Source organism: Rhineura floridana, chromosome 2 (assembly GCF_030035675.1).
Source record: "Rhineura floridana isolate rRhiFlo1 chromosome 2, rRhiFlo1.hap2, whole genome shotgun sequence".
NCBI classification, from domain to species: Eukaryota; Metazoa; Chordata; class Lepidosauria; order Squamata; family Rhineuridae; genus Rhineura; species Rhineura floridana.
The window spans coordinates 48,514,916-48,541,422 of NC_084481.1; the positions used below are offsets into that span (position 1 = coordinate 48,514,916).

A 26,507-nucleotide genomic window follows, 5' to 3' on the forward strand; every position below is an offset into this window, starting at 1 on the left:
CAATTAAATTGATATCACCAGTTTATACAATGGCCAAATGTATATCACATCTTTCCCTTTCAAAATACATTGCCATTAAAATACTGTGTTGAGTATGCTTATTTTCTTATTATTTGAAAGCTCTACTGAGGTCATTTCATACTGTGTCATCATATCACCTACTGGACCTTCTACTATATCTGCGACAGTGTGTTAATTGGGTTACTTGCAGGATTTTTTATTTAAAAAAACAAGTTTTCAGAGGCCTCCATTTTTGTTATGGCTTGCTGTAAGACATAATTTACATGGGTTCTAAAATTGTTTCTTCAAAGTAAAGGTGACTCTAGTAAGTAGCAATATTTGGTGGAAATGAATTATGTTGTTCCCTTCATCTAAATCACCTTTGCTATGGTCCTAGATTTTTACAAAATAAGAAGTTAATATATTATTCTACAGATGTATTTATTTTAACAAATACATTTTTATATTAAAACAGAACACCCCATTCATCTTGTGTTTTGTTTATCAATAATGATATGATTTCCCGCTGTATGTTCCTTAATGATATATCCTACATTATTCAGCATGCTCATTATGTGCACTATTTTGACCAACTGCGTATTTATGACCCTAAGTAACCCTCCTGACTGGACAAAGAATGTAGAGTAAGTTGAGTATTATTCTTAACTTGCATGTTTGCATGTGCTTTGGTGGAATGAATTCTACTTGAGCTAATACCATTTTTAAAATAAATTTGGGGTGCAGTTCTATGGTCCCTGGAAGGACATCCCAGGGGCCATAGGTTAGATAAGAGCTATCTCTCTGACTTCAGAGACAGAGATCCTCCCTGTTCATTGGCTCCTCCAAAGCTCTGGCCCAACTAATATCAGAGCTACTGTAGCCCACAAGGGGATGGGTGGGAGTGTGCCAGGAAACAGCTTGGATCTAAAGCCATCCTGATTCCCTGATAAACCCCCAAACTGAAGGGAAAATTGACCTGGGAGGGGAAATGTATAAAAACATAATTGGGCAGGAAATGGACTGAGGAATGCAAGAGTGTTCCTCCAAGGCCGCCCTCACTTGAGCTCTGCCAGCTTGAGTCCAGAAGGGCATTGGATAGCGCAGTAGAACCATTTTCATATTTCTCACCCACTAAGGATCGCAGCTTTAGTTCACTGTAGAGCATGGCTGTGATGCAGTGAGCCTGCATGAACACAGAACTGAGTGCACTCAGTTGAATGTTCCCTTTTTTCCAAATATCAAACCCAATCTGCCAAGTCACACACTGCCTTTGGTAGCAGTGGATAAAGGGGAGGAGGAGATTTATCTTTTCTTGCACACTAAAGCCCCTCTTCAGGCATAACAGTTAAAGGGAACAGGCAAGTGGGGAATGAGGTCATGCCCTTCCTCCTGACCAGAGCTTGGAAAAGTTACTTTTTGGAACTACAACTCCCATCATCCCCAGCCAGCATGGCCACTGGATTGGGCTGATGGGAGTTGTAGTTCAAAAAAAGTAACTTTTCTAAGCTCTGCTCCGGACATCCACACATAGAGCACAAATCTCTGAAGAGAGAGCGTGACTTTACACTCATACATGCTTTACTCAGGGTTCCATATTGTGTGGAAATCTGTAAGAACAACACTGCCTTTCTCCTCCTCTCTGCCACTTGTGCTATATGTGAAGATGCCAGCCACAAGGTCTACTTAGTGTGGCCCCTCTCCACTTACATATTTTCTTTAATTTTAGGTTTAATGGTTGAAGAGTGCTTAAGAATTCAAGGTGCATGCTGTCAAGTTGACTGTCAGTCAGGTTCAGCAGGCACTTCACACTATGTATGATAATGTTGATTCTACAAGATATGATGGTCAGTAGTTTAGACAGTTTGAAAGGGGATTAGATGTACTCATAAAGGGTATGTCTACTGAGAGACGTTATCCTATAGTCGCTAAAAGGAATTTCCATGTTCAAAGACAGCATATGTCTCAATATTTGGGACAAACAAATGATGTCCATAAATTTAGTACCCTGATTGTGATCTTGAAAATAAAATCATGCTAGACTAGCTGCATGGGATCCACAACAATGCATTTTGTGCCACTGGGGTGACATGAGAAGCACAGGGCCATGTATGGATGAACCATGACATGGCTGCTCCTTATACCAACATCCCAGTTTCTGAGAGGGGGAATGCCCAGCATGAGCAACATTGTCCTAGGTCAGGGGTGATGAACCTATGGCCCTCCAATTGTTTCTGAACTACAACTCCTATCATGACCATAGGCCATGCAGGCTGGGGATGATGAGAGTTGGAATCCAGTAGCATCTGGAGAGGCAGCCACCTCCGCTCTAGACATTTCACAGTACTCCAACAACATGAGAAGGAGCCTCATTGCAAACATTCCCATGCAACCCATGTTCTGTAAGAAGGGGGCCTTGGTGAGATCCAGTAAGCTGATTCTTATGCTAGCCTTTTAGACTCAGGTATTTTTTAAAACCACCATCGTAATTAACAATGAATATTTTGGTTATTTTCCTAGGTATACATTCACAGGAATATATACATTTGAATCACTTATTAAAATAATTGCAAGGGGTTTTTGTATAGATGGTTTCACTTTTCTTCGGGATCCCTGGAACTGGCTGGACTTCACTGTCATTACATTTGCGTAAGTTTTACAATCCTTTCTCCCCCAACACTTTTAATTTTTTTGCAAATGGTATACAAAATTTGTTGTAATAAAATGTGTTTTTATCAATCAAGAGTTGGAGAATATAGATTCTTCAAAAAGTAATGTTTAAATATGATTCTTTAATGATTGATACTTGTTAGACATTATAATGCTCTTATACCACACCAAGGAATATGAATGTGAAATCATAGACAGACAGACAGACAGACATGAAATTTCAGTTCTCTTTGCAAGCTTATTTTTGCTGCCAACATACATCACCTGTGCTCAGGCTTACAGTCAGCTGGACTGGAAAAAAATCACAGCAGATAAGAGATTCTTTTGTGTGTGGGGGGGTACTTAATAACTATATAGATATGAATCAACGCTGTCTCTTAGGAAGTTCATGTGACAAAATGCCAACGTTGCTTATCCAGAAGCATCTGCTACTTGTTCTTGCCTATCTTTACAATGATAGTGGCCTTGTATGTTTGCTTCTTTGTGAATCCACATATGGTGCATCATAGCAAAGGAACTAGGGGCAGAAGAAGCACGCTCACTGTTCCACTGGTTCCAGTGCATCTCCATCTCTCTGTTCTGAAAAAAGGGGCACACAATGCTAGTCAAACCCCGCCCCTTTTTACTGTAAAACCTGGTGGGGTCATGCATTTTTTATTTTAAATTCAACTTCAAAGAAATTTTGCAACTGATCAGATTAGCCCATTCCCCCTCTAAGTGTGGCTCATGGAAATGCTTTGTTGTAGGTGACTAGTGTGTTCACAGCCTAGTAGTGTGAAATGAATGAAACACTAGTAGTACAGGTACTGATAAAGAAGCTGCAAAGAAGTCCTGCAATTTTCCCCTCCTAAAAGAAGAGGAGCACCCTTCCCGTTCTCTTCACAAAGTGGCTTTAATTAGAAAGTTAGGTTTTCAACGTGAAAACACTGTGGCTCACTTTGGCCTACATTTAAATGTAAACTGATCATCGTTGAAAGATCTTAATGAAAAGCAAACTGCAGTGAAAGGTAAAAAAAAAAAAGTCAGTGTTGCTGCTTAATTTTCCATTAACGTTACCCAAGGGATCTTGATGAAAGACCCAAGTAAGTAGCATATCATCTGCCTCAATGCTGAATAACTGTGATTTAATTCTACAGGTATATAACAGAATTTGTAAACCTAGGCAATGTTTCAGCTCTTCGAACTTTCAGAGTATTGAGAGCTTTGAAAACTATTTCTGTAATCCCAGGTAAGAAGTGAGTGGTGTAAGGTGTTAGGTCCCTTGTGCCTCCCAACTGTTCCTTTTTATCCTGTCATTGTGTTTGTGTGTGAACTCCCCTATTACAGATATGTGACAGAGTTTGTGGACCTGGGCAATGTCTCAGCGTTGAGAACATTCAGAGTTCTCCGGGCATTGAAAACAATATCAGTCATCCCAGGTGAGAGCTAGGTTAAACACAGAGGCTGACTCTCAGACTCCATGGAAATTCAAACCACACACATTCCTTCACCATAAGCCTCGTTGCTTGCTCGCTCATTTAAAAAGACAAAGAAGAAAAAGTAGGAATCATGTTTTGATAGCAATGAACATTGTGATCCTTTGCCTTTTGCCATTTGCTTATTTACTTTTGAAATCAGCCTTTGCGTTTAACACATTGTTGCATGAGATATTGCAGTATACACGGCCTGTGTGATTTGCATCATATAATGTCAAGCTTTGAGGTCAAGCTGTGACAAAAGCACAACCTTTTTTTACCCATGTGTTTTTTACCTGCATACTGTAAACCTGTATTTATTCTTGGTATTTTTTGATGAAGACTAGTATCTTTATTATGATTGAACATATCGAAATATCTGAATCACTACTGAATGTAAAACAGTAAGATAATAATAAACATTTTAAAATAGCATGAACATTGCATGGGAAATTTATTATCTTTCCAAACTACCCACAGTTTCTTACCATTAAGTCCTAGTATGTTGTTTACTCTTTTACTATCAATATGTTATAAAACAGATGGCAACAGGACTGGGTTAAAAGGTGTTGGCAATTTTCTATAAAAATCCACACCGCTAACACTTCAATCCCTAATCCTAAACATGTTTATGTGGGAGCAAGTTGCATTGATTTCAGTGTAACTTCCTTCTGTGTAACATTGTTTAGGCTTGGTATGGTGGAAAGATTTCCCCCGTGTGAAGCTAATGAAAAGCATGATAACAAAAGTCACTTGTTTTAGCGTTAAAACAAGTTGGTTGGTTGGTTGTTTTTTAAAATTAAGTGCAGTACATTTCCATTCACAAGTCCAATGAACATAAGCTTCCAGTGATATCATCTTCACAAGACACATCTTCACAAGTGATAGAACCATTTAAATTGTTAGTTCATAAAACATCAGTGTTTTTTATTTGGGGTACTACTGCATGAGGGTTTTTTAAATTTAAAAAACCCTGTTATTGGGGTATGTTGTGTTTTTAAAACATGAATTTGTCATCACCCTAACAATGCTCTTCTGCTTGCAGGCTTGAAGACAATTGTGGGAGCCCTCATTCAGTCTGTGAAGAAACTGTCAGATGTAATGATTCTGACTGTATTTTGTCTGAGTGTATTTGCTCTAATAGGGCTCCAGCTGTTCATGGGCAACTTGAGGAATAAATGCTTGTATTGGAATCCGGACAATGCTACAAATTCAAGTGATCCTTACCTACTTAATATCACACTAGGAGAAAATGGCACATTTAATAGTACGCAAATTAACTGGAACGAATACATACTGGATGAAAGTAAGAATGTAATTTTATACTGTTACTTTAAAAAAATGAGATGGCAGTGCGCAATATTGAATAAACATAAATCTTTCAAATTAATGTTTTTCTGAATAGACACTAGCCATTTTTACAGTTTTTTGGTTGGGTCACTTAGATAGAGCAGGCTAAGCCATATTCTACAATGACTAAATTATGACCCAGTTTACACAAACTGTGGTTTAGCATGAGCATGTGGACTCCCAGAGAGGAGATGATGACTGCTTTGCTCCTCCTCCAGTTCTGCTGCTGTTCCTGCGCTGCTGTGAGCTAAGTCATGGTGTGGCTTAGCGCATTGTCTGAACCTGGGCTCATGGTTTGCTTTTATTTATTTATTATTTATTGCTTGAATTTATATGCCATTTTTCCATACAAATGTGCTCAAAGTGGCTTACAAACATGCAAATAACAAAATCAGTAGCAATCAATTCAAAACATAACAATCCAACAATAACTCCAACTGATTACCTAAACATTATCACACTTAAAGTCATAATAAAACATCATCAAACAAGCTATCAATCAATTAAAACATATCAAATTAATAACATAACATTTCAATATTAATAATAACATTCCAATACAAAAACATAAGAAAACAGGTTTTTTTTCACTCTAGCATTGATGTTAAGAGTCTCTGCTGATGGCTGCTGTTGTTATATGAAGACTCCATGTTCAGAGGCAGACCAACTCCAGGCACTGGTGGCTGGAGAGAACCCACAGCAGGAGAAGACCACCGCCCATAGGCTCCCCTCAAAAGCAGCCAGATGAACACTGCAGAGAGGCAAAACGCTGGACAAGGCAGCGCCTCGGTTGAATCCCTGACGAAACAGAGCACCCAGAGCTCACACAAACGCTCCCCAGGATACACAATGCAGTGGCGGCGGCACTCCCCAGTATCCCCACTCCGTCGCCCGGTGCCCCAACCGGCTGCACCAGGCTCCATGACATGGCGACTGCAGGCAGGCAGGCAGGCAGATTGGCAACCCCATGCGCAGCAAGGCAGACAGCAGGCGGCTCCTCGCCCCAGGCATCGTGCCGGATTCCTCTGGGTGCCTCTCCTCGCCCTCTCCTCTGCCATGCTGGGGGAGACAGCCACGGTAGCGTTGGCTGCTGGCTTTGATCCAGACAAACCACAAGTGTAGACATGGTTTGTTCTTCGTTTACAGCTCATGGTTTGTTTGCGCCCAGGTTCAACTGAGCAAAGCAGCTGTCATCTCCTCTCTGGGAATCCACATGCTCACATGTTCATGCTAAGCCATGGTTTGAGTTAGCATTACATGTGAACTGAACCTATGTCTCTGTGAAAACAAGTAAGTGCTGCCTCATTGGTTTTATTTATTTTTAAGGAATTTGTGTACTGCTCTTCCCAAACTTTTATCCCAGAATGGTTTACAATGCAATTTAAAATCAAAACAGCAATAAAATATGCAATAAAACAAATAAAAATCAATAACATATTCAGGCAATTGAGCAATCAATCCAAATAAAACAGCAGAGTAGAAAACTGTCTTTAGCAATGTTTAAATATCAACTCATTAAAATACCTGAGACAACAAAAAATGTCTTGTCTTGACACCTCCAAGACAGATGCAGGGTTCTTTGGGGCCGCTGCATCTGATGGTACCTCACACAAGGAAAAGGCTTGAAACCCTGTAGAATACCCATTAATAACTTGTTAAGCAGCCCAACTTGCCTTGTAACTCAGATGCCATGCCTGAGATCCAAACGAGCACCTCACCAAACTGTGGATCTGGACTCTCTCCCTTCACTCATCCCCAGGAACTAAAAAGAAGTTGGGGCAGGTGGGAGATACAGAATCTGTGGAGGAATGCTCACTTGGCTATGAGGAGACTTCAGAATCAGAGGTCTATTCTGAAGGAGGCACCAGTTGAACCTTCTAGCCCAGGTCAATAAGGGGAGGATTTGGCTGGTCTACCGTAAATCTTCTTAGGCTCTGACTGATTTTTGTTTGGTGCAAGAGCCTCAATAGGTCTGTCTTGGTTAGCTCTCTTTCCAGCTCTAAAGTTGCCTTCACACTGGTGTACTGTGTCACACAGTTCCCGCTTATATTTTACTACACCTTTATCACAATCTCAGGCTGCTCCGCTTGTGGTGTGAAGAACTGGCCTCAGATAGAGTGTTCCCCAGTGGGGTTCTATCATGGCTTCCAAACCCAGGACCTTGCATTGCTCAAGGAAGACTTGGAGGGGAAGAGATTCAGCCTGCTTCACTCAGGAGGGAGCATTTAGCGCCTCTTCCTGTGCCATCCCAGCCTGACAATGTGGCCCTTCTGCCATCCTCTGCCTCTGTGGATGAGCCCTCTGTTGCATCTCCATAACCTTGTAGAAGCCAAAAGTTACAGATCTAGAGAAGACCCCTTCAAAGAGCACTACTAGATCCTCCAATGCAGTGAGGTCAACTGCAAAACAGACCTTGCCAACCTTCATAAGGTTTCAGTTCTTTGCTGAGGCAACATCCTTCCACTACCCCATAATAGAGGGAGAATTCCAGCCAACAGAGCTGACAGACAGCTTTCTGTGGTCCTGATAATGTCTGCCAGAATCTGGATGTAGCTTGCTAAATTAACCTGACTTGGCCTGATGTGATCCTGCTTACTAGGACTTTATACCTGATGTGATCATATGGAAGAGACATTACTTAATGTAGCCTTACCGGTTAATTAATTTGGCTACCAATTTCCTTGTGAGCCGTAAGCCCCCGGAGAACAGGTTAGGAGCCACTGGTGGAAAAAACACTGACTTTTGTTGCCACCAGCATAATCTCCCAATGACAGGGCCTCTGTGGAAGATCTTGGCATTTGGGCAGATTGATATGGGAGAACATGGTCCTTTAGGTACCTTGGTCCCAAAAATATTGCACAAAACAAGAATACTTCTGAATCTCCATCCCTTCAGTGTCTTAGCATTATGCTTTAATAACTTATTTAGTCTTTCAGAGTTGATGTACTTGGTCAGTATTTATATTTTTTCTGATTATTTCATAAATGGGCCTCTTCTGCACTTCATTTACAGAAATTGGACTTATTACATGTATGTTAGAGTTCCTTTGTGATAGCGACGCTAAGTCATGTGGATCTGTTTTTTGCCCTTTGTTTTTCCTTTCTTTTTCTTTCACTTAAGACGCACAACAATTTAAGCCACGGTGACTTTATTTTTAAAAGTATACCTGTGACACCATGAAATTCACTGCACAGGGAAAGGTAACTCCTGGGGGAATTGTGGGGAATGGTTCCCACTTTCATTTCCTAAAGGGATCAATCATTTCATCATTTCTGGGAACATGTTGATCACACTTTGTGATGACACAGGTGTTTAAGCTGTAAGGAGGCAAACAGTCTACCACTCTCCTTATACTTGCCTTGTGTGAAAGGGAGATGGTTTGTCATGTCTTGTTTGGGTGTTTTAGGATTATTATTTTGAGATAAATAGTGACCTTTCAATAATCGAAGTCCCTTGCTTCCCACACACCTGTCCCCCCCAAAATAGGTGCAATAACTGTGACAACTGAGGGGCAGGTGTGGAAATATTCATCTGTATACTATTCCACACACAAAAATTGCCACTTTGGAAATTGTGTGTGTGTGTCAACAAAAATGGTTTAGGGTGCGTTGTCAGTTACTGCAAATCAAACTGACTTCTCCTGAGGGATGAGGGAGAAATTCTATTCAGTTCAAGTTTTAACGCAAACCTATCAAATTAGCAATTTCCAAAACAACATGCAAGCCAAAACTCAGCTATCCTTTTGAAATTTGCGCCTCTCCAAAGTCTGTGGCACAGTTCTTCAACTCAAAAATGTGTGCAAAAATGCATATATCAGTGAGAAATGTGCATAAAAATGCACATATTAATGAAAATAACACACAAACATGCACATTTGGATACATTACTTGTAAAAATGTGCATGTGTGTGTGTTATATGCCTTCAGGTTGATTCCGACTTATGGTGACCCTATGAATCAGCGACCTTCAATAGCATTTGTTATAAACCATCCTGTTCAGATCTTTTAAGTTCAGGTCTGTCGCTTCCTTTATGGAATCAATAAATCTCTTCTTTGGTCTTCCTCTTTTTCTACTTCCTTCTGTTTTTCCCAGCATTACTGTCTTTTCTAGTGAATCATGTCTTCTCATTATACAGGCATAAGAGTGGCTGTATACTATAGCCAGCGTGGATTTTTCACATTCCGCAATGTTAAATTGAAAATACCCCCATGCCATTCTGATGCTTCCCATAAGCACATTTCAAAACAAAACCTTACAAAACGTATAGTTCTGAACCTAGAAACGCTTGCTTAACAACCTTGTAAATTTTCATGGTGATACACAAAACAGTCAGAGAGAATAGAGAGTTCAGAGTCTAAAAAGAGAGAAGAAAACCCCAGAGCCCTTCTGGACTTTTTTCTGTCCGAGTTCTCATAATCTGTTGAAATTCATTAAAAATCAGCCATGTTCACAGAGAACCTGTAATCCTAATACTGACCTTGCCTCATACGCTGAGCTTCATCTTCTGCAGTTTAAAAGTTAAAAAAACGCCTGGCTGATTTTTAATTAATTTAAGAAATTTTGGCTTGAAGCCAATGATAACATGGGGCATGCTCAGTAAGAACCAACTATCAGTGTTCTAAAACCCAGACTCACAGCTGCTTGGCTTGGCTAATCAGGGGGCCACACCCACACCAGACTTTGATTTCACTTGAGACAGTCATGGCTTCCCTCAAAGAATCCTGGGAAGTGTAGTTTGGGAAGGGTGCTGAGAGGAGACTCCTATTTCCCTGAGAGAATGGTTTAACAGTCAGCCACTCTGATTGAAGGTCTGTGAGGGGAACAGGGTGTCTCCTAGCAACTCTCAGCAACCTTCACTAATTTCACTTCCCAGGGTTCTTTGAGAGAAGCCATGATTGTCGTGTAATAATTTTTTTATTATTCAAATTTTCATAAAACAAACACAAACAAAATCAAACAAAAACAATACAAAAAATATAAAAAGAAGAACTTGACTTCCGATTTGTTACAGATCAGCTATAAGTATATAATATATATCAAACCTGTCTCCTAAAACATACGAAATTCACTTTTTTCCATAGTCTATCTTAATTAATCGTCAAATCCCATTATCATCATTTCATTTTTTTCTTTCAACAAAAAGTCCAAAAGAGGCTTCCATTCCTTAAGAAATGTATCTGTCGTTTTTTCTCTGAGAAGGCATGTCAATTTGTCCATCTCAACTAAATCCATTAATTTCAATAGCCATTCTTCCATTGTTGGTATTAATTCCATTTTCCACTTTTGTGCATATAGTAATCTTGCTGCCGTGATCATATATAATATTATTCTTCCATATTTCTTTTCCTTTTGTTTATCCATAAAACCCAATAAAAAAAATTCTGGCTTTGACTGAATATTTATCTTTAAGATTTTTTGCATCATCCTACCTATCTGTGCCCAAAATAATTTTGCCTGTTTACACGACCACCACATATGATAAAAAGATCCTTCTTGTTGTTTACATTTCCAACATACATTAGAAACATTACTATACATTTTTGACAACTTTTCTGGAGTCATGTACCAACGATACATCATTTTATAAAAATTTTCTTTAAGATTATAGCATAATGTAAATTTCAAACCTTTTTTCCACATTTTCCCATTGATCCATTTGTATATTATAACCAAAAAATTTTGCCCACTTGACCATACATTCTTTTACTTGTTCTTCTTCCATGTCCATTTTCAATAAAAAAATTATACATTTTTGCAATTATACCTTCATCATTTGTACACAAACCTATTTCAAAATCAGATTTATTTATTTCAAACCCATACATTTTCTTATCCAATTTGTATCTTTCTAACAATTGTAAATAGGCAAACCATTGAGAACTATATCCTTCCTTTAATAGCTGTTCTCTTTCATTATATATTCTCCATGCACATTTTCTAATAGTTCTTGGTAAGTTAACCATTTCTCTTTTCCAGCCATTTCTCTTCTATAAAATGCTTCTTGACTTGAAACACATAGTGGTATTTTCGAAAAAAACCTTGTTTTGTATTTATTCCATATTTTCAACAAAGGACGTCTTATAAAATGATTATTAAAATCCATATTAACTTTTACTTTATCATACCATAGATATCCATGCCATCCCCACTTCAGGTTGTGGCCCTCCAAATCCAATAATCTTTTGTTCCTCAATACAATCCATTCCTTTATCCAGACTAAGCAACAAGCAGCAAAATAAAGTCTCAAATTTGGTAATCCCAGCCCTCCTCTTTCTTTGGCGTCTTGTAACTCTTGGTTTTTTCCCCTGCCAAACAAATTTAGAAATATCTTTTTGCCATTGTTTAAAAGGTAAATCAGAGGATATGACAGGTATTGTTTGAAATAGAAACATCATTCTCGGCAATACATTCATTTTTATTACAGATATTCTACCCATTAATGACAACTGTAATTTATCCCATCTTAACAAATCTTTCTTAATCTCTGTCCATAATTTTTCATAATTATTATGAAACAACTTTGAATTTTTATTTGTCATAATAATACCTAAATATTTCACCTTTTCTTCTATTTTAAAATCTGTCTTCTCCATTAGCTCTTTTTGATCCCTTAAAGATAAATTTTTCACCAACATCTTTGTTTTTTGGTTATTGATCTTAAATCCTGCTAATGGTCCAAGTTCTTTTAATTTATCCATCAATACTTTAATTCCTTCCAAGGGATTTTCTAATACAATTATCAAGTCGTCAGCGAATGCTCTCAGTTTATATGCCTCTTTTTTTATCTTTATTCCCGAAATCCTTTTGTCTTGCCTTATGTCTCTAAGCAGCACTTCTAGAACCAAAATAAATAAAAGAGGGGACAGTGGACATCCCTGTCTTGTACCCTTTTGTATTTCACATGAGTCCGTTAAATCCCCATTGACAATTATCTGTGCCTTCTGTGATGTATAAATCGATCTGATCCATTTTATAAAATTATCTCCAAAATCCATTTGCTCTAGAACCTTAAACATAAATTTCCAATTCAAATTATCAAATGCTTTCTCAGCATCCAAGAAAATCAAAGCTGCTTGTATGTCATTTCGTTGTTCTAGATATTCCAACACATTCAAAACATTCCTGACGTTATCACGTAGTTGTCTTTTAGGTAAAAACCCCACTTGATCTTCCTGAATAAATAGTTGCAATATTATTTTCATTCTTTCTGCCAAAATCATTGTAAAAATTTTGTAATCATTATTCAATAAAGATATTGGCCGATAATTTTTTGTTTTAGTTAGGTCCTGCTCCTCTTTCGGTATTAATGTTATATTGGCATTTTTCCAACTATCCGGTATCTTTCCCTCTTGCAAAATTGAATTCATTGTACATTGTAAAGGTAACAAGAGTTCCTCCTCCAAACATTTATAGTACGCTGCCGATAATCCATCCGGTCCTGGTGCCTTTCCTAGTTTAATTTTACTTATTGCATCAGATATTTCTCTTAACGTAATAGGACCAATAATAGCTTGTCTCTGGAAATCTGTGATTTTAGGCAAATTCTGCTTAGATATATACTCTTCTATTTTTTCAGAAGGAATTTCCTGACATTTGTACAACATTGAATAATATTGATGAAAAGCTTTTTGGATTTTTACATTGTCTGTCAACATCTCTTCTTCTTGTATCTTTAAAATGAGATTTTTTTGTCGTTCTTTTCTTAATTTATATGCCAACCATTTCCCCGGTTTATTTACAAATTCAAAAGTCCTTTGTTTAGCAAAATTTAATTTCCTTTCAATTTCTCTAACTGTCAACATTGACACTTGTTTCTGTAACATTTTAATTTGATTTATAATGAAAACTTTAGTTGGATTCTTTTTCAATTCTTCCTCTTTCTGTTTTATTTCTTCCAAAATTAATTGCATTTTCTGTTGTTTCTTCTTTTTTAGTTCAGAATTACATTTAATAAAATATCCCCTCATAAATGCTTTACTTGTATCCCAAACAATATTTTCATCTGTTCCTTTGTATACATTGTGTTCAAAAAACTCTTTTAATTTCTTCTTACATTCTTGCACTACTTTATCATGTTGTAATAAAGATTCATTTAGTCTCCATCTAAATCCAATATTTTTTTTAAAAAAGTCAGTATCACAGGGTTATGATCCGAAAAAGTTTTTGGTAATACATCCATCTTGGAAATGTCTTTCACTAAACTTTTAGACATCCAAATCATATCAATCCTCGAAAATGTTTTATGTCTTTCTGAAAAGTAAGTAAATTCCTTTGCATTGTCATTTATATATCTCCAAGCATCCACCAATTCTAAATTTTCCATCAATTCAAAGCAGATCTTCGGCAGTTTGCCCTGTGTCTCTTTAATATTTTTCTCAGAAAGTCTATCCATTTTTGGTGAAATTACCCCATTCCAATCACCCATGACACACCAATGATCATATGCAAACTCTGATAATTTTTCCATGAGTCCTGTATAAAACCTTGTTTTATCTTCATTAGGGGCATAAATGCCCACTATCAAAATTTTTGTACCCTGTATGGTGATTTCAACTCCCACAAATCTGCCACTATCATCCAATAATATCAATTTAGGAGACAACTGTGAGTTAATATAAAGAACAACACCATTTTTTTTTAGATCCTGCTGAAATAAATTCTTCACCCAAATTTTTACAGATCAAATATTTAGAATCTTTCTTCTTAATATGAGTTTCTTGTAAACAAATTATATCCAATTTTAATTTTTTCAAATAATGAAATACTTTCTCTTCTGCGACGTATTAGCTCCATTTATATTCCAAGTTAGAAATTTGTAATCCATTTTTAGGCATGTATTTTAGAAAAGTCTGTACCTGTTGCTCCCTTTAATTCATCATCATCCTTTTCTTCCTCTACCTGTTTCTGTTGACTTTGTTTCCCAGGAATTGTATCCATGTCTTTGAATTTGTCTTCTTCCATGTCTTTTGAGGCTTTTCTCAAGAAATCCCTTCCTTTTTGAACAGTATTCAGTCGATACTTCTGTTGTCTAAATGTAAAGATCACTCCCTCTGGAACATCCCATCTAAATTGAATTTTACATTGTTTGAGTTTTTCTGTGAAGAAAGCATATTCTTTTCTCTTACATAGAAGTCTAATAGGAATTTCCTTCATCACCAGTATTTCTTTACCGTCAATTTTGAAGACATTGTTAAAATGATGTTGCAAAACCATATCTCTGGTCCTCTTTTTTAGAAAGTAAACAAGCACATCTCTTGGGATTTTTTTCATTGTTGCGTATCTGGAATTAATTCTATAAACTTTATCTATTTCAAATTCTATCCGGTCTTCATCCCAATCCAAGGATTTTACCAAGGCATTAACAATTTTCTCTCTAATATCTTCACCTGTTTCCTCAGGAATTGCACGGAATCTCAAGCAATGTTCTTTATCTCTGAGTTCCATAACGGCAATATAGTCCAATTGTTTTTCCAATTCCACATTTAAAATGTCTATTCTATTCTCCAAGGTTTGCACCTTGTCTTTAACATTTTTTACTTCCTGTGTTAGTTGCCCAATTGTATCTTTAATCTGATCCACTTCTGTTTTGATATGATCTTTCAAATCTTTAAAATCCTTTTTCATATTACGAAATTCATCTTTAAAAACTTGTCTGTCCTATTTCATCTCTTGTTTAAAATCATTAATCCCCTCCATGATTTTCTGGAACATGTCTATCCCTTCTTGTGTATCAATTGAACCTCTTCGCTCTAAAACTTTAGCTGCTTTCCTGGTTGTCATTCTTGAAAAAAAAAAAACCCTTTTCTATTATTAGTCAATGTTCCCAAACTTAGAGGCAAACTGTTTATTTTTTTCCTCCAACAATAAAAGAGTTAATATTCCAGGCCTGTTAATATGATCTAACCAGCACGGTTCTTATCTCCAGCACGTTCAGGAATGTAAAACAAATCCAGTTCTCAGCATCCAACAGCTAGTAACATACATGAACAGCAGATTCGTTAAAAAAAAATAGTCCAAGAAAAAAGGAATAAAAAAATAGTCTCAGATATATTTCCTTCAAATAATCAAATCATCTTATCTAATAAGTTGCCTCTTATCCGTTTTAATCTTTGTAATTCCAAATTTAAGCCAGCTTTTTGTCATAAAAAATAAAACAAGTTCTTTTAATTGCTCCCTTCTTCCTTAACTTTATATGAAAGAAAAAAAGTGTGACTCACCCAGATTTCTGAATTGCTGATTCGTAAACAAGTCTCTTTTACGGTAGTAATTTAAGTCAAATGATAAGATTTAGAGAGAGAAGCCATGATTGTCCAAAGTGTAATAGAGGCCTGTGTGGATGTTGCTAGGGACAGCTTTGTTCTAAATTTGGGTGGGAGGCTACATGTGCCTGCTGTAGAATAAAAAGGTGAGGGAAACACTGAAAAGCAATGATACTGTCCGTGTTCTAAAAGCCAGACTCACAGCTGCTTGACTTGGCTAATCAGGGGGCCACACCCACACCAGACTTTGATTTCACTTGAGACAGTTTCATGGCTTTCCTCAGAGAATCCTGGGAAGTGTAGTTTGTGAAGGGTGCTGAGAGGAGACTCCTATTCCACTGACAGAGCTCCAGTGGCCAGAGTGGTTTAACAGTCAGCCACTCTGATTGAAGGTCTGTGAGGGGAACAGGGCGTCTCCTAGCAACTCTCAGCACCCTTCACTAACTACACTTCCCAGGATTCTTTGAGAGAAGCCATGACTGTCCAAAGTGAAATAAAGGTCTGGTGTGGATGTGGCCAGGGACAGCTTTGTTTTACATTTGGGTGGGAGGCTACATGTGCCTGCTGTAGAATAAAAAGGTGGGGGAAACACTGAAAAGCAATGATACTGTTCACAATGTTTTCCTTTTGAAAAGAGGCTTTCCCTTTGCCCAGTGCCAACCCACCCAATCTCCTACCCTTCCCCTCCTCCTACCCTCCCTGCCACTCCCCTGGGTCAGAGCTGGACTATGATCTGGGAGACCAGGGTTCGAATCCCCACACAGCCATGAAGCTCACTGGGTGACCTTGGGCCAATCACTGCCCCTCAGCCTCAGAGGAAGACAATGGTAAAACCACCTCTGAATACAATTTACCATGAAAACCCTGTTCAAAGGGTCACCATAAGTTGGGATAGACTTGAAGGCAGTCCGTTTCCATTTTCAAACATGATTGCACAGAAATAAATCCCACTGAACTCAAAAAGTATGCAAATGATCAAACCTACCCTCCCTTCTCCTCCCTCCTATCCCCTACCTCTTTCCCCTTCCCTCCCCCTTCCTTTGCCCCTCTTTCCCCTTCCCGCCCCCTTTCTTTGCCCCTCCCTCCCCATCCCCTTCCAATCCCCTCCTTCCCTTTCCCCTTCCCCCTCCCCTTCCTCCTCCACATGGTCAGTTTTACCTATCTTAAGCATGATTGCACGGAAGCAAATACCATTGAACTCTATAAGTATGCAAATGATCAAACCTGCCCTCCCCTCCCCCTTCCTTTGCCCCCTCCAATCCGCTCCTTCCCCCTCCTCCTTCCCCATGGTCAGTTTTACCTATCCTAACCGTGGGAGCATAGGAGTAAATCCCATTGAACTCAATAAGAATGAAAATGATCAGACCCGCCTTTCCCCGCCTTCCCCTCTCCTCTCCCTTCCTCCTTCCCTTCCTTCTTCCTCCTCCTCTGCCCACTCCAGCCCTTCCTCCCCTCCACTCACCATATGCCACCACTCACCATATGCTCAGAGGCACATGTTACCAAATTCTTCCAAGGTACACAGCAAGTGGATTGGACTGTGAAAGACCAGCCCAAATGGTGTTTGCATTTTGACAAATTTGTAGGGCAGTACAATATCTCAGAAAGGAGGTCAGGTCTCCTGCTCCCCTGGTGCATTCACTATAACTGCCCAATTTCCCTGCTTTTTAAAAGTTTGATGGAAATATCTGTGGGCTATAGTTACGTTCTTAAACTGCAAGGGTTTTTTGCCTATTCGTGGATTATGTATGATAAAGTATGATAACCTCAGTTTCATCATTTTAGCTTCTAGTGATAGTTCTGGTTTAATTTGTTCTAATACCCAATTATTTGTCTTTTTTGCAGTCCATGGTATGTGCAAAGCTCCAACACCACATTTCAAATGAGTTGATCTTTCTCTTATCCACGTTTTTCACTGTCCAACTTTCACATCCATACACAGAGATTGGGAATACCATAGTCTGAATGATCCTGACTTTAGTGTTCAATGATACATCTTTGCATTTGAGGACCTTTTCAAGTTCTCTCATAGCTGCCCTCCCCAGTCCTAGCCTTCTTATGATTTCTTGACTATTGTCTCCATTTTGGTTAATGACTGTGCCGAGGCATTGATAATCCTTGACAAGTTCAATATTCTCGTTGTCAACTTTAAAGTTACATAAATCTTCTGTTGTCATTACTTTAGTCTTCTTGACGTTCAGCTGTAGTCCTCCTTTTGTGCTTTCCTCTTTAACTTTCATCAGCATTCATTTCAAATCATTACTGGTTTCTGCTAAGAGTATGGTATCATCTGCATATCTTAAATTATTGATATTTCTCCTTCCAGTTTTCACACCTCCTTCATCTTGGTCCAATCCCGTTTTCCGTATGATATGTTCTGTGTATAGATTAAACAACTAGGATGGCAAAATACACCCTTGTCTCACCCCCTTTCCAATGGGGAACCAATTGGTTTCTCCATATTCTGTCCTTACAGTACCTTTTGTCCAGATTATAGGTTGTGCATCAGAACAATCAGATGCTGTGGCATTCCCATTTCTTTTAAAGCATTCTGTAGTTTTTCATGATCTACACAATCAACAGCTTTGCTGTCATCTATAAAACGCAGGGTGATATTCTTCTGAAATTCCTTGCTCCATTCCATTATCCAATGTATGTTTGCAATAAGATCTCTGTACTTCTTCCTTTTCTAAATCCAGCTTGGACATCTGGCATTTCTCATTCCATATATGGTAAAAGCCTTTGTTGTAGAATCTTGAGTATTACTTTACTTGCATGGGATATTAAGACAATAGTTTGATAATTACTGCATTCCCTGGGATCACCTTTCTTTGGAATTGGGGTGTATATTGAACTCTTCCAGTCTGTGGGCCATTGCTTTATTTTCCATATTTGTTGACAAATGTTTGTCAAAATTTGGACAGATTCACTCTCAGTAACTTGTAGCAACTCAACTGGTATGCCATCTGTTCCTGTTGCTTTGTATTTTAAGAGCAGCTTCCATCTCACATTCTAAAATGTCTGGTTCTTCATCATACAGTTCCTCCGTGAATGAATATGTCATCCTTCCTTCTCTTTTATATAGTGCTTCAGTGTATTGCTTCCATCTTTCTTTTATTGTATCTCAGTCAGTCAGTGTGTTCCCCTGTTGATTATTCAACATCCCTACTCTTGGTTTAAAGTTCCCTTTAATTTCTCTACTTTTTTGGAATAAGGCTCTTGTTCCACCTTTTTATTATTCTCTTCTATTTCTATACAATAACTATTGTAATAGTTCTCTTTGTCCCTATGTATTAGTCGTATTATTGCATTTAGGGTTCTGTGTTTCTATCTCCTTTTGCTTTTCTTCTCTCTTTAACCATTTTAAGAGTTTTGTCAGCCATCCATTGAGGTCTTTTTCTCTTTTTAACATGTCTTTTTGCATGATAATATCTCTGACTTCAATCCACAGTTCTTTTGGTTCTCAATCAACTAAATTTAAAGCCACAAATCTGTTCCTTATTTGATCTTTATATTCTTCTGGGATGTTACTTACATTGTATTTTGGCATTATGATTGGTTTGTTATTCTTTAGCTTTACTGTGATTTTTGATATTGCTAGTTCATGATCTGTACCACAGTCTGCTCCTGGACTTGTTTTCACAGAAAGTTTGGAACTCCTCCATCTTCTGCTACCAATTATGTAATCAATTTGATTCCTATACTGACTATTTGGTGATGTCCACATGTAGAGTCGTCTTTTTGGTTGCTCAAAAAATGTGTTTGCAAGAAACAAATTATTGGGTTCACAGAATTCAATAAGTCTTTCTTCTGCTTAATTTCTATCTCCTAAGCCATATTTTCACACAGTTTCTAGTTCTTCTCTGTTCCCTACATTTGTGTCCAGTCTCCCATGATTATCAAAACACCTTGTTTTGGTGTGTGATCAATTTCGTCCTGTACTTCTGCATAAAATCTCTCCATTTCCTCTTCATCTGTGTTTGCCTTTGGAGCATAGACTCAGATGATGGTTATGTTAATAGGTTTCCGGTTAAATCACATTGATATAACTCGCTCAGACCTTGCGTTGTAGCTCCTAATTGCTTTTGCTACATCACTTCTCACTATTAAAGCAACCCTGTTTCTTTTTAATTTCTCTTTTCCTGCATAAAATATTTTGTAGTTACCTGATTGAAAGTGTCTATTCCTGTCCATTTTAATTCACTCACGCCAAGTATTGTAATGTTGATACATTCCATTTCTTTCTTGACAATTTCTAACTTTCCCTGGTTCATGCTTCTCATATTCCATGTTCCTATTGTGTTCCTATTGTGTACATCGTACAACTCTGGACTTACCTTTCACATGTGTGCGCGTCAGCTTCCGGGCTTCCATTTGTCTTTGACCATGCTGTGTCATTGGTCACAGAGCTACTTGTACTTGTCCGTTGTTCTTCCCCAGTAGCTTGATGAGTGTCATCTGACCTGGGGGTCTCATCTTCCAGCACTATCTCCTGTTGTATTTTGGATACTCTGTTCATAGGGTTTTCATGGTAAGAGGTATTCGGAGTTGGTTTACCATTGCCTTCCTCTAAGTCTGGATGCATCTTAGTCTGGTGTCTCATCTTTGACCATTCCGCCTTAGGTGACCCTGCTAGGAGTCTAGCCTCTTGGTCTAGACTTCTGACGGCATTGCTCTCAGCTTCTTTACCACGCTCAAACCCCCTCACCACGTTAAGGTGTGCATCCTAGACGTGGGAAAATGTGCATATTAGACCAAACTGCATACAAAAATGTGGATTTTAGCGCACAAAAATCCTGACATTTTCATAAGGCCTTTTAAAAAAATATCACAAATGTATAATGGAAATGTGTGAACTGAACTTGAAAAAAAGAGACCGCGTGAAAAGCCAAAGTTGCCGGGTTTGTCCATGTCTACCTGTCCTACATCCTTATGTGCAGTGTGTGTGAATGTATTCAAGTTGTTCACAGTAGGTGAAAACAGCAAGGTAGATCAAGCTGTGTGCTCCCTACCCCCCTGCACATACTTGCACTTTCCTACCTGTAATTCCTCAGTTTGACACCTGAAGTCAATTTTAGCAGATGACCAAGAAGCCAAATTGATGTGTAAGCATAAAAGCCAGCTTCCATCGTTATAGACTGGCTGGGAAGAATTTCATGTACTTGGCAAATGATACCTATTTTTATTTTACACATCATATTTCTATCCCACCCTTCCTCCAGAAAAACCAAGGGCACCATGTATGCCTTCTTTACCTATTTTATGGTTACAATAACCCACTGAGGTAGGTTGGGATGAGAGATGGGAGTAGCCCAGTGTCACCCAGCAATGTTCATGAGTGAGTGGAGGGGAATGGCTTTGCACCTGGGTCTTCCCAGTTCTAGTCTGACACTCTTAAGCTCTATGCAACATCTCCTCTTCTCTCCTCTCCCAACCCCCAGTATAAGTGTGCAAGCAAGTGCAAAGAGATGTGTTTGCAAGTTATCCTCTCATACACGAGTTATAAACTGTGTTTCAAATATCTGATCATTTTGTGTAAGTGTATCGTTTATGGAGCAACTTCATTGCCTAATCTGATGTTCCAATTGCCAGCTGACCAAGTTCAGAAACTGGATATAGATGTTCTTGGCTCTCTTGTACCAAAGTGCTTCTAAGCACAATCAGGGTGGTTATTTGTGTCTATTTCAGGATAGCCATGACTGCAGAGGAGACAAGGAGAATGCAGAGGGCAGAATGACACAGCCCATGTATCATAAATAAACACAGCATACTAGGTTTGATTAGGATGAATCACCCAGCCTCCAAGAAAAAACAACTTAGTAAAGTTGCATCTGGCACTTTAGTGATTGTGACTGTTACTTTTCCATGACAATAACACATTTCTAAATAAAGGAGCTGGTAATTTTCTACCATCCTTGACTGTGCCCCCATTCACAAAGAAGAAAATTAACATTTTAGGATCAGCTTAGAGGTCCTCATGAGCAAGGGTGCTCATGGGTGTCCATCGACCCACAGAGGCCTTCCCTGATGCCCACAGTGTGCCCTCTCACTGAAATTAGTTTGAAGTAAGCATTCTATTATATCCAATAGAACAGGTCATGGCGTGTGCTCAGTTGTGATGTGCATGTGGTGCATGACAATTTCTGTCAACATCCTCACTGGAGCACATGCTTGTAACTTATTGACTGGTAACTGGTGGCCAAACACCAAGCAGCATCAAGCCTAGGGATGGGATCCACTTGTGGTGCTGGTTCAGTTGCATTTCATCAAACTGGCAGGCAGTTCCATTCCGTGTTTGTTCTCTACTGCTTTTACCATTTTGACTTTTTCCTCCCCAAAAATAATGATATTGTATCATTATTGCTAACAATGTTTTCTTTTTTTAAATGAAAAGGACTTTCTCTTTGCCCACTGCCCGCCCACCCAATCCCCTCTACCCAATCCCCTCTACCCAATCCCCCCTTCGTCTTTGCCTCCTTCTCCTGAATCAAATGGATCTTTCCCCCCCAGCGGTGGGAGAAAGCAAGGGATCTCCTGTCACGTTAGCAAAGCAAAGACCCAGGCTGGTCAGTTTCACATTAGCAAAGCAAAAGGCAGGCCAGTCAGTTTCACATTAGCAAAGCAAATATGCAAACTAGTTAGTTTCAGGAGTAGCAGAAGAACAGTGCACACACACTACGCCCATATACACACACAATTCTGGCTGGAGGGAGAGAAGCTGATCTCCCTTTTCTCTGGTTTCCTGATTTTGCAAACCCACTTGCCTTCCATCCCCTCTTCAAGAGCATCGGTAGAAAGGAGGTGAAGGGGGGAACTGGGCTAGAAGAAAGAAAGCTGCTTTCTCTGTCCGGCTTTTGAGGGCTTTGCACAGCAGCCATACCACTTTCTTTCCAGGTTGCTAAAAAAGCTCCACAGGTAACAATGAATATTAATGTCTACCATGAACACCTCATTGACTGAAATTAAAGAGAATACAACAATAACAATGTTGTTATATCCACTGCATTTTTAAAAAAATCTAGTGTCAGAAGATGCCACAGAAGCTCATAGCGTTCAGGATTGGTCCACAAAGATAGTGAATGGGCAAACTACTTGGAAGTCCAGTGCCAAGTTCAATCTTAGCAAAATTCTTGCCTATCCCTAATTAAGCCTGCTGAAGATCTCCCCTTCCTGGCTCCAGCAGTAATATTGGGGATTATTATGGTTCTCCTGGCACTCTTCCCACTGCTCATACATCAAGTTGCAATGGCTCTGCAAGTTCCCAGCCAGATGAATACCAGATGACCTCAGTAAAGATTACATTACAAAGGGAGAAAAGTGAGAAATAGTAGGAAACCAAAGGTGTGCTTACTTGGCAATCTTGCAACTGTCTCCTGTTGCTTTTAGGTCAGGGATGGGGAACCCTTTTCAACCTGAGGGCTGCAGTCCCTTCTTGGCAACTGCTCTGGAGCCACATGTCAGTGATGTGTGGAGCCAGAAGCAAAAGTGATCTGAACAACTAATATAAATTATACAGTAAATTGTACAGTAGGCTAGTTTCCACACAAACCCACACATTCCACTCTATTCTCCATCCATATAAGTCAGAGGCATTATCAGAGTTCAAGGATGCATTTGAGCCATGCAAGACAAGGAGGGGAGGGTGTGTGGCTTAGGAATAGTCCCAAGGACCAGATAGAGAGGCCTGGAGGGCCACATTTGGCTCCCTGGCCTGAGGTTTCTCACCTCCTGTTACAGTCAAGCAGAAGAATTAAAAGATGCTTCTGTGATTGCCAGCCATCCTGTCCTGACTGAACCGATCCAAGACAGATGCAGACATTTGGGTGTGCTTTAACAGATTTAACAGAAAGTTTCAGTTCAGAGTGCTTCATCAGCTTACATAGATTACACAGGATTCAGCATCATTACAAGGAATAGCTAGGCATGGCTATACTACACTAAAACATTGTCACAGCAATTAGACACACCTTATCAGTCGTAAGTAAGGATGGGCAGGCTTGCTACTTGTATTACTTGCGTGAGGAAAGTGTCGCTGTTGGGAGAGCACGCACATTACATGCTCCTCAGAGGGACAGTGGGAACTCATTGGGCCTGCCGGTGCCACAGCCTACGTGTCTGAGGTGAAGGCAGTTGGACTCCCTCAGCAAGATCCTCCTCCTCGGGAGGGGGGCTGCGCAGTGGCAACAGTGGGGTGAACGAGGAAAGGGGGTGAAGGGATGGTGGAGAGACAGCTTCCTGACCAGGCAGCACCTCCTCATTAATAACTGGATCTGCAGAGCTGTCACCGGCGCAGGAGCCTTCAAGCTCAACCACATCTGGAGGCACATCACTAGTACCTTCCCTCAAATCCAAGTCTGACTCCTCATCCTCATCACTCCACACCCATTCCATGGGGCTCATGACACACCCCATATCTCCCTTACTCCTTATATTCTTAGCCCTTAATGAAATCAACCAACAATAACCCACTTCATGGCTAATGAAGGAAATGGCAGAGCCAGCGTCAGGTATGACTGTGCCCTTGGGCTCCAACCTGCCCTCAGCCTGGACTATCATACAGCTGAACACCCCCACCCACTGTGACAGGTAGGTGGGGCAGGCAGGCTTATTTAAGCCCTGCACCACCTTTATGGGGTGGAGGTACCTGCGGGTGTTTGCAAGCTCCCATTTTGAGACCACTGAGTCCCACAACCTGACACTGCCACGGATTGCCAAACAGGAGCTTTACCCTCCCACCCTAAGAAGGGGCCCTTCAGGGCCACAGGGGTCCTCAGCCAGGGCCAAACCTGGCTGCCTGCTGGCACCAGCCCTGGGGAATGGCCTATTGACTCAGGTCTGCTGGATTACCCTGATGGTCAGTCTAGTTGCTAACCATCACACGCTGATGTCACAATGGTGAAAAGTCAGCACATCTTAATGTGAGCATGTTTGCTGATATAGCAAGTCTTATGATCAATCCATAAGTCTGATATTAATTTTAACATATTTGCAACCCATCTTGACTCTGGGTGGCTGTACTCTTTCTCTTCCATTTTCCATTCTACTTTAAAACTGTGAAGTTTCCTCACTCTTATTCTGTCTGAATCTGTCTGAAGGAAGAGGTACCAAAATGGCCTACCATTTTATTGTTGTTAGTTGCTGCCAGCCTTGCTACACAGTATGCATCTGAATAGCTGTTGCTGCGATCTCAAAGCAAGACAGAGATACTGCCCTTATGCCCTGCTTGCGGGATCCCTAGAGGCATCTGGTTGGCCATTGTAGGAAACAGAATGCTGAGCTAGATAGGCCTTTGGTTTGATCCAACAGGGCTCTTCTTATGTTCTTATGAAAACAACGTTTTATTTGTCATTTATTGGCCTTTGGATCCTTGTGGTTTTTGTTTTCCTTGCCATAACTTCTCTGGGCTGCCCAACATGAGGGGGAAGGGAGATATAAGACATTTTGGGAGTGAGTTCATTTATTTGACCCCATTTGCATGTAATGCTAAGCCAAGCTGGGTCAATCAACTCACTCCCAGTCTGCTCTAGGAACCTGCACGTTTGCTTGCTATGTGCGATCTGCTTTACTGAGTGTTCTTTGTTATTTATTGCAACTTTGGGACTGGGTATGTTGAGGGATGATGGTGAAACAGAGCTCATGACTAACTCCACGATTCAACAGTTAGGTATAAGCAGTGTATTTGCAGCCTGAGGGATGGGTCAAGCTCCCAGATAGACTTAAAATGGTTCTAAGGTCCTCCAAGAATCAGTTTGCGAGTTTTATTTTCATAAGACTCTCTGCATTTAATTCTTATGTAAGACTGAGCTGAAAAGTTAGCTAAATTCCAGATGTTCTCACTCAAGCTGGAGATCAGTTAAGTAGATTGAAGGATAAACTTGACCACTTGGTATCATGAGATTATGCTTGCCATGCCTCCATTTATTATGGGGCATAACAATGGAACGCCCTAATCGCAATAGTATTTCTGATTACCCCACTGACCCAGTTCTGCATTGTGCACACTTAATAAAACTGTGACCTGTTTAACATCTGCCTAAGTTGTTGTAGTCTTCCTTCTTCATCCTCCCTTAATATACTCCCTCTGTTTGGGCAGCCTCTCAAAATTACCCACCATCCTTTTTGCATTAGAAGTGTTGGTGAGAGGGTTCCAGAAATGGGGTCATTGAGCAAAAACATTATATTATCCAAAATTGTTGAATTATGTTCTAATGTTTTGAAATAATTTTTCACACAGGTAATTTTTACTTTCTGGAAGGACAAAATGATGCTTTGCTTTGTGGCAACAGTTCTGATGCAGGGTAAGACCGTCTCCCATCATTAGGCTTTAGAAAATAAAAGACAAAGCAAGAACAGCTTTTAACACTGTTATCCGTATAATTAATTTATATAACATGCCATTGTATTCAACTACAGGGGTAGCCAATGTGGTGTTCTCCAGATTTTTTGGCCTCCAGTTCCTATCATCCCTTACCATTGGCCATGGAGTTGGTGGAAGTTGGAGTCCAAAAACATTCAGGAGTGCACCACATTGGCTACCCCTAAATTAGAGAATTGGATTTGATGTGCTCCGACTTAGGCTTACTTTTAATAATTCACTTGTGGCAATCGATTAAATATGTTGAATTGGAAATGGGCAGCAAGAGAATTACATCTTACCTTACTGGAGCAGCTGGTGTTCATCCTGAATGGGCTTGAGGAAAGGCTGATTATAATGAAGCAGCAGATAGCTGGTGGTCCTGAGGGCTGAAGAGAGAGAGAAGGAACGAAAGGCCAAAAA

At 39.6% G+C, this 26,507-nt stretch overlaps 1 protein-coding gene across 1 annotated transcript in view; it reads left to right on the forward strand.

Annotated features, from left to right (window-relative positions):
- LOC133376447 (sodium channel protein type 1 subunit alpha-like) overlaps positions 1–26,507 on the forward strand; it is a 95,825-nt gene that overhangs the window by 14,882 nt on the left and 54,436 nt on the right. The window contains exons 4-8 of the mRNA XM_061608582.1: positions 555–644; positions 2,518–2,646; positions 3,804–3,895; positions 5,167–5,427; positions 25,965–26,028. Of these exons, the coding sequence (XP_061464566.1) occupies positions 555–644; positions 2,518–2,646; positions 3,804–3,895; positions 5,167–5,427; positions 25,965–26,028 (636 nt within the window). The remainder of the gene's footprint in view (positions 1–554; positions 645–2,517; positions 2,647–3,803; positions 3,896–5,166; positions 5,428–25,964; positions 26,029–26,507) is intronic.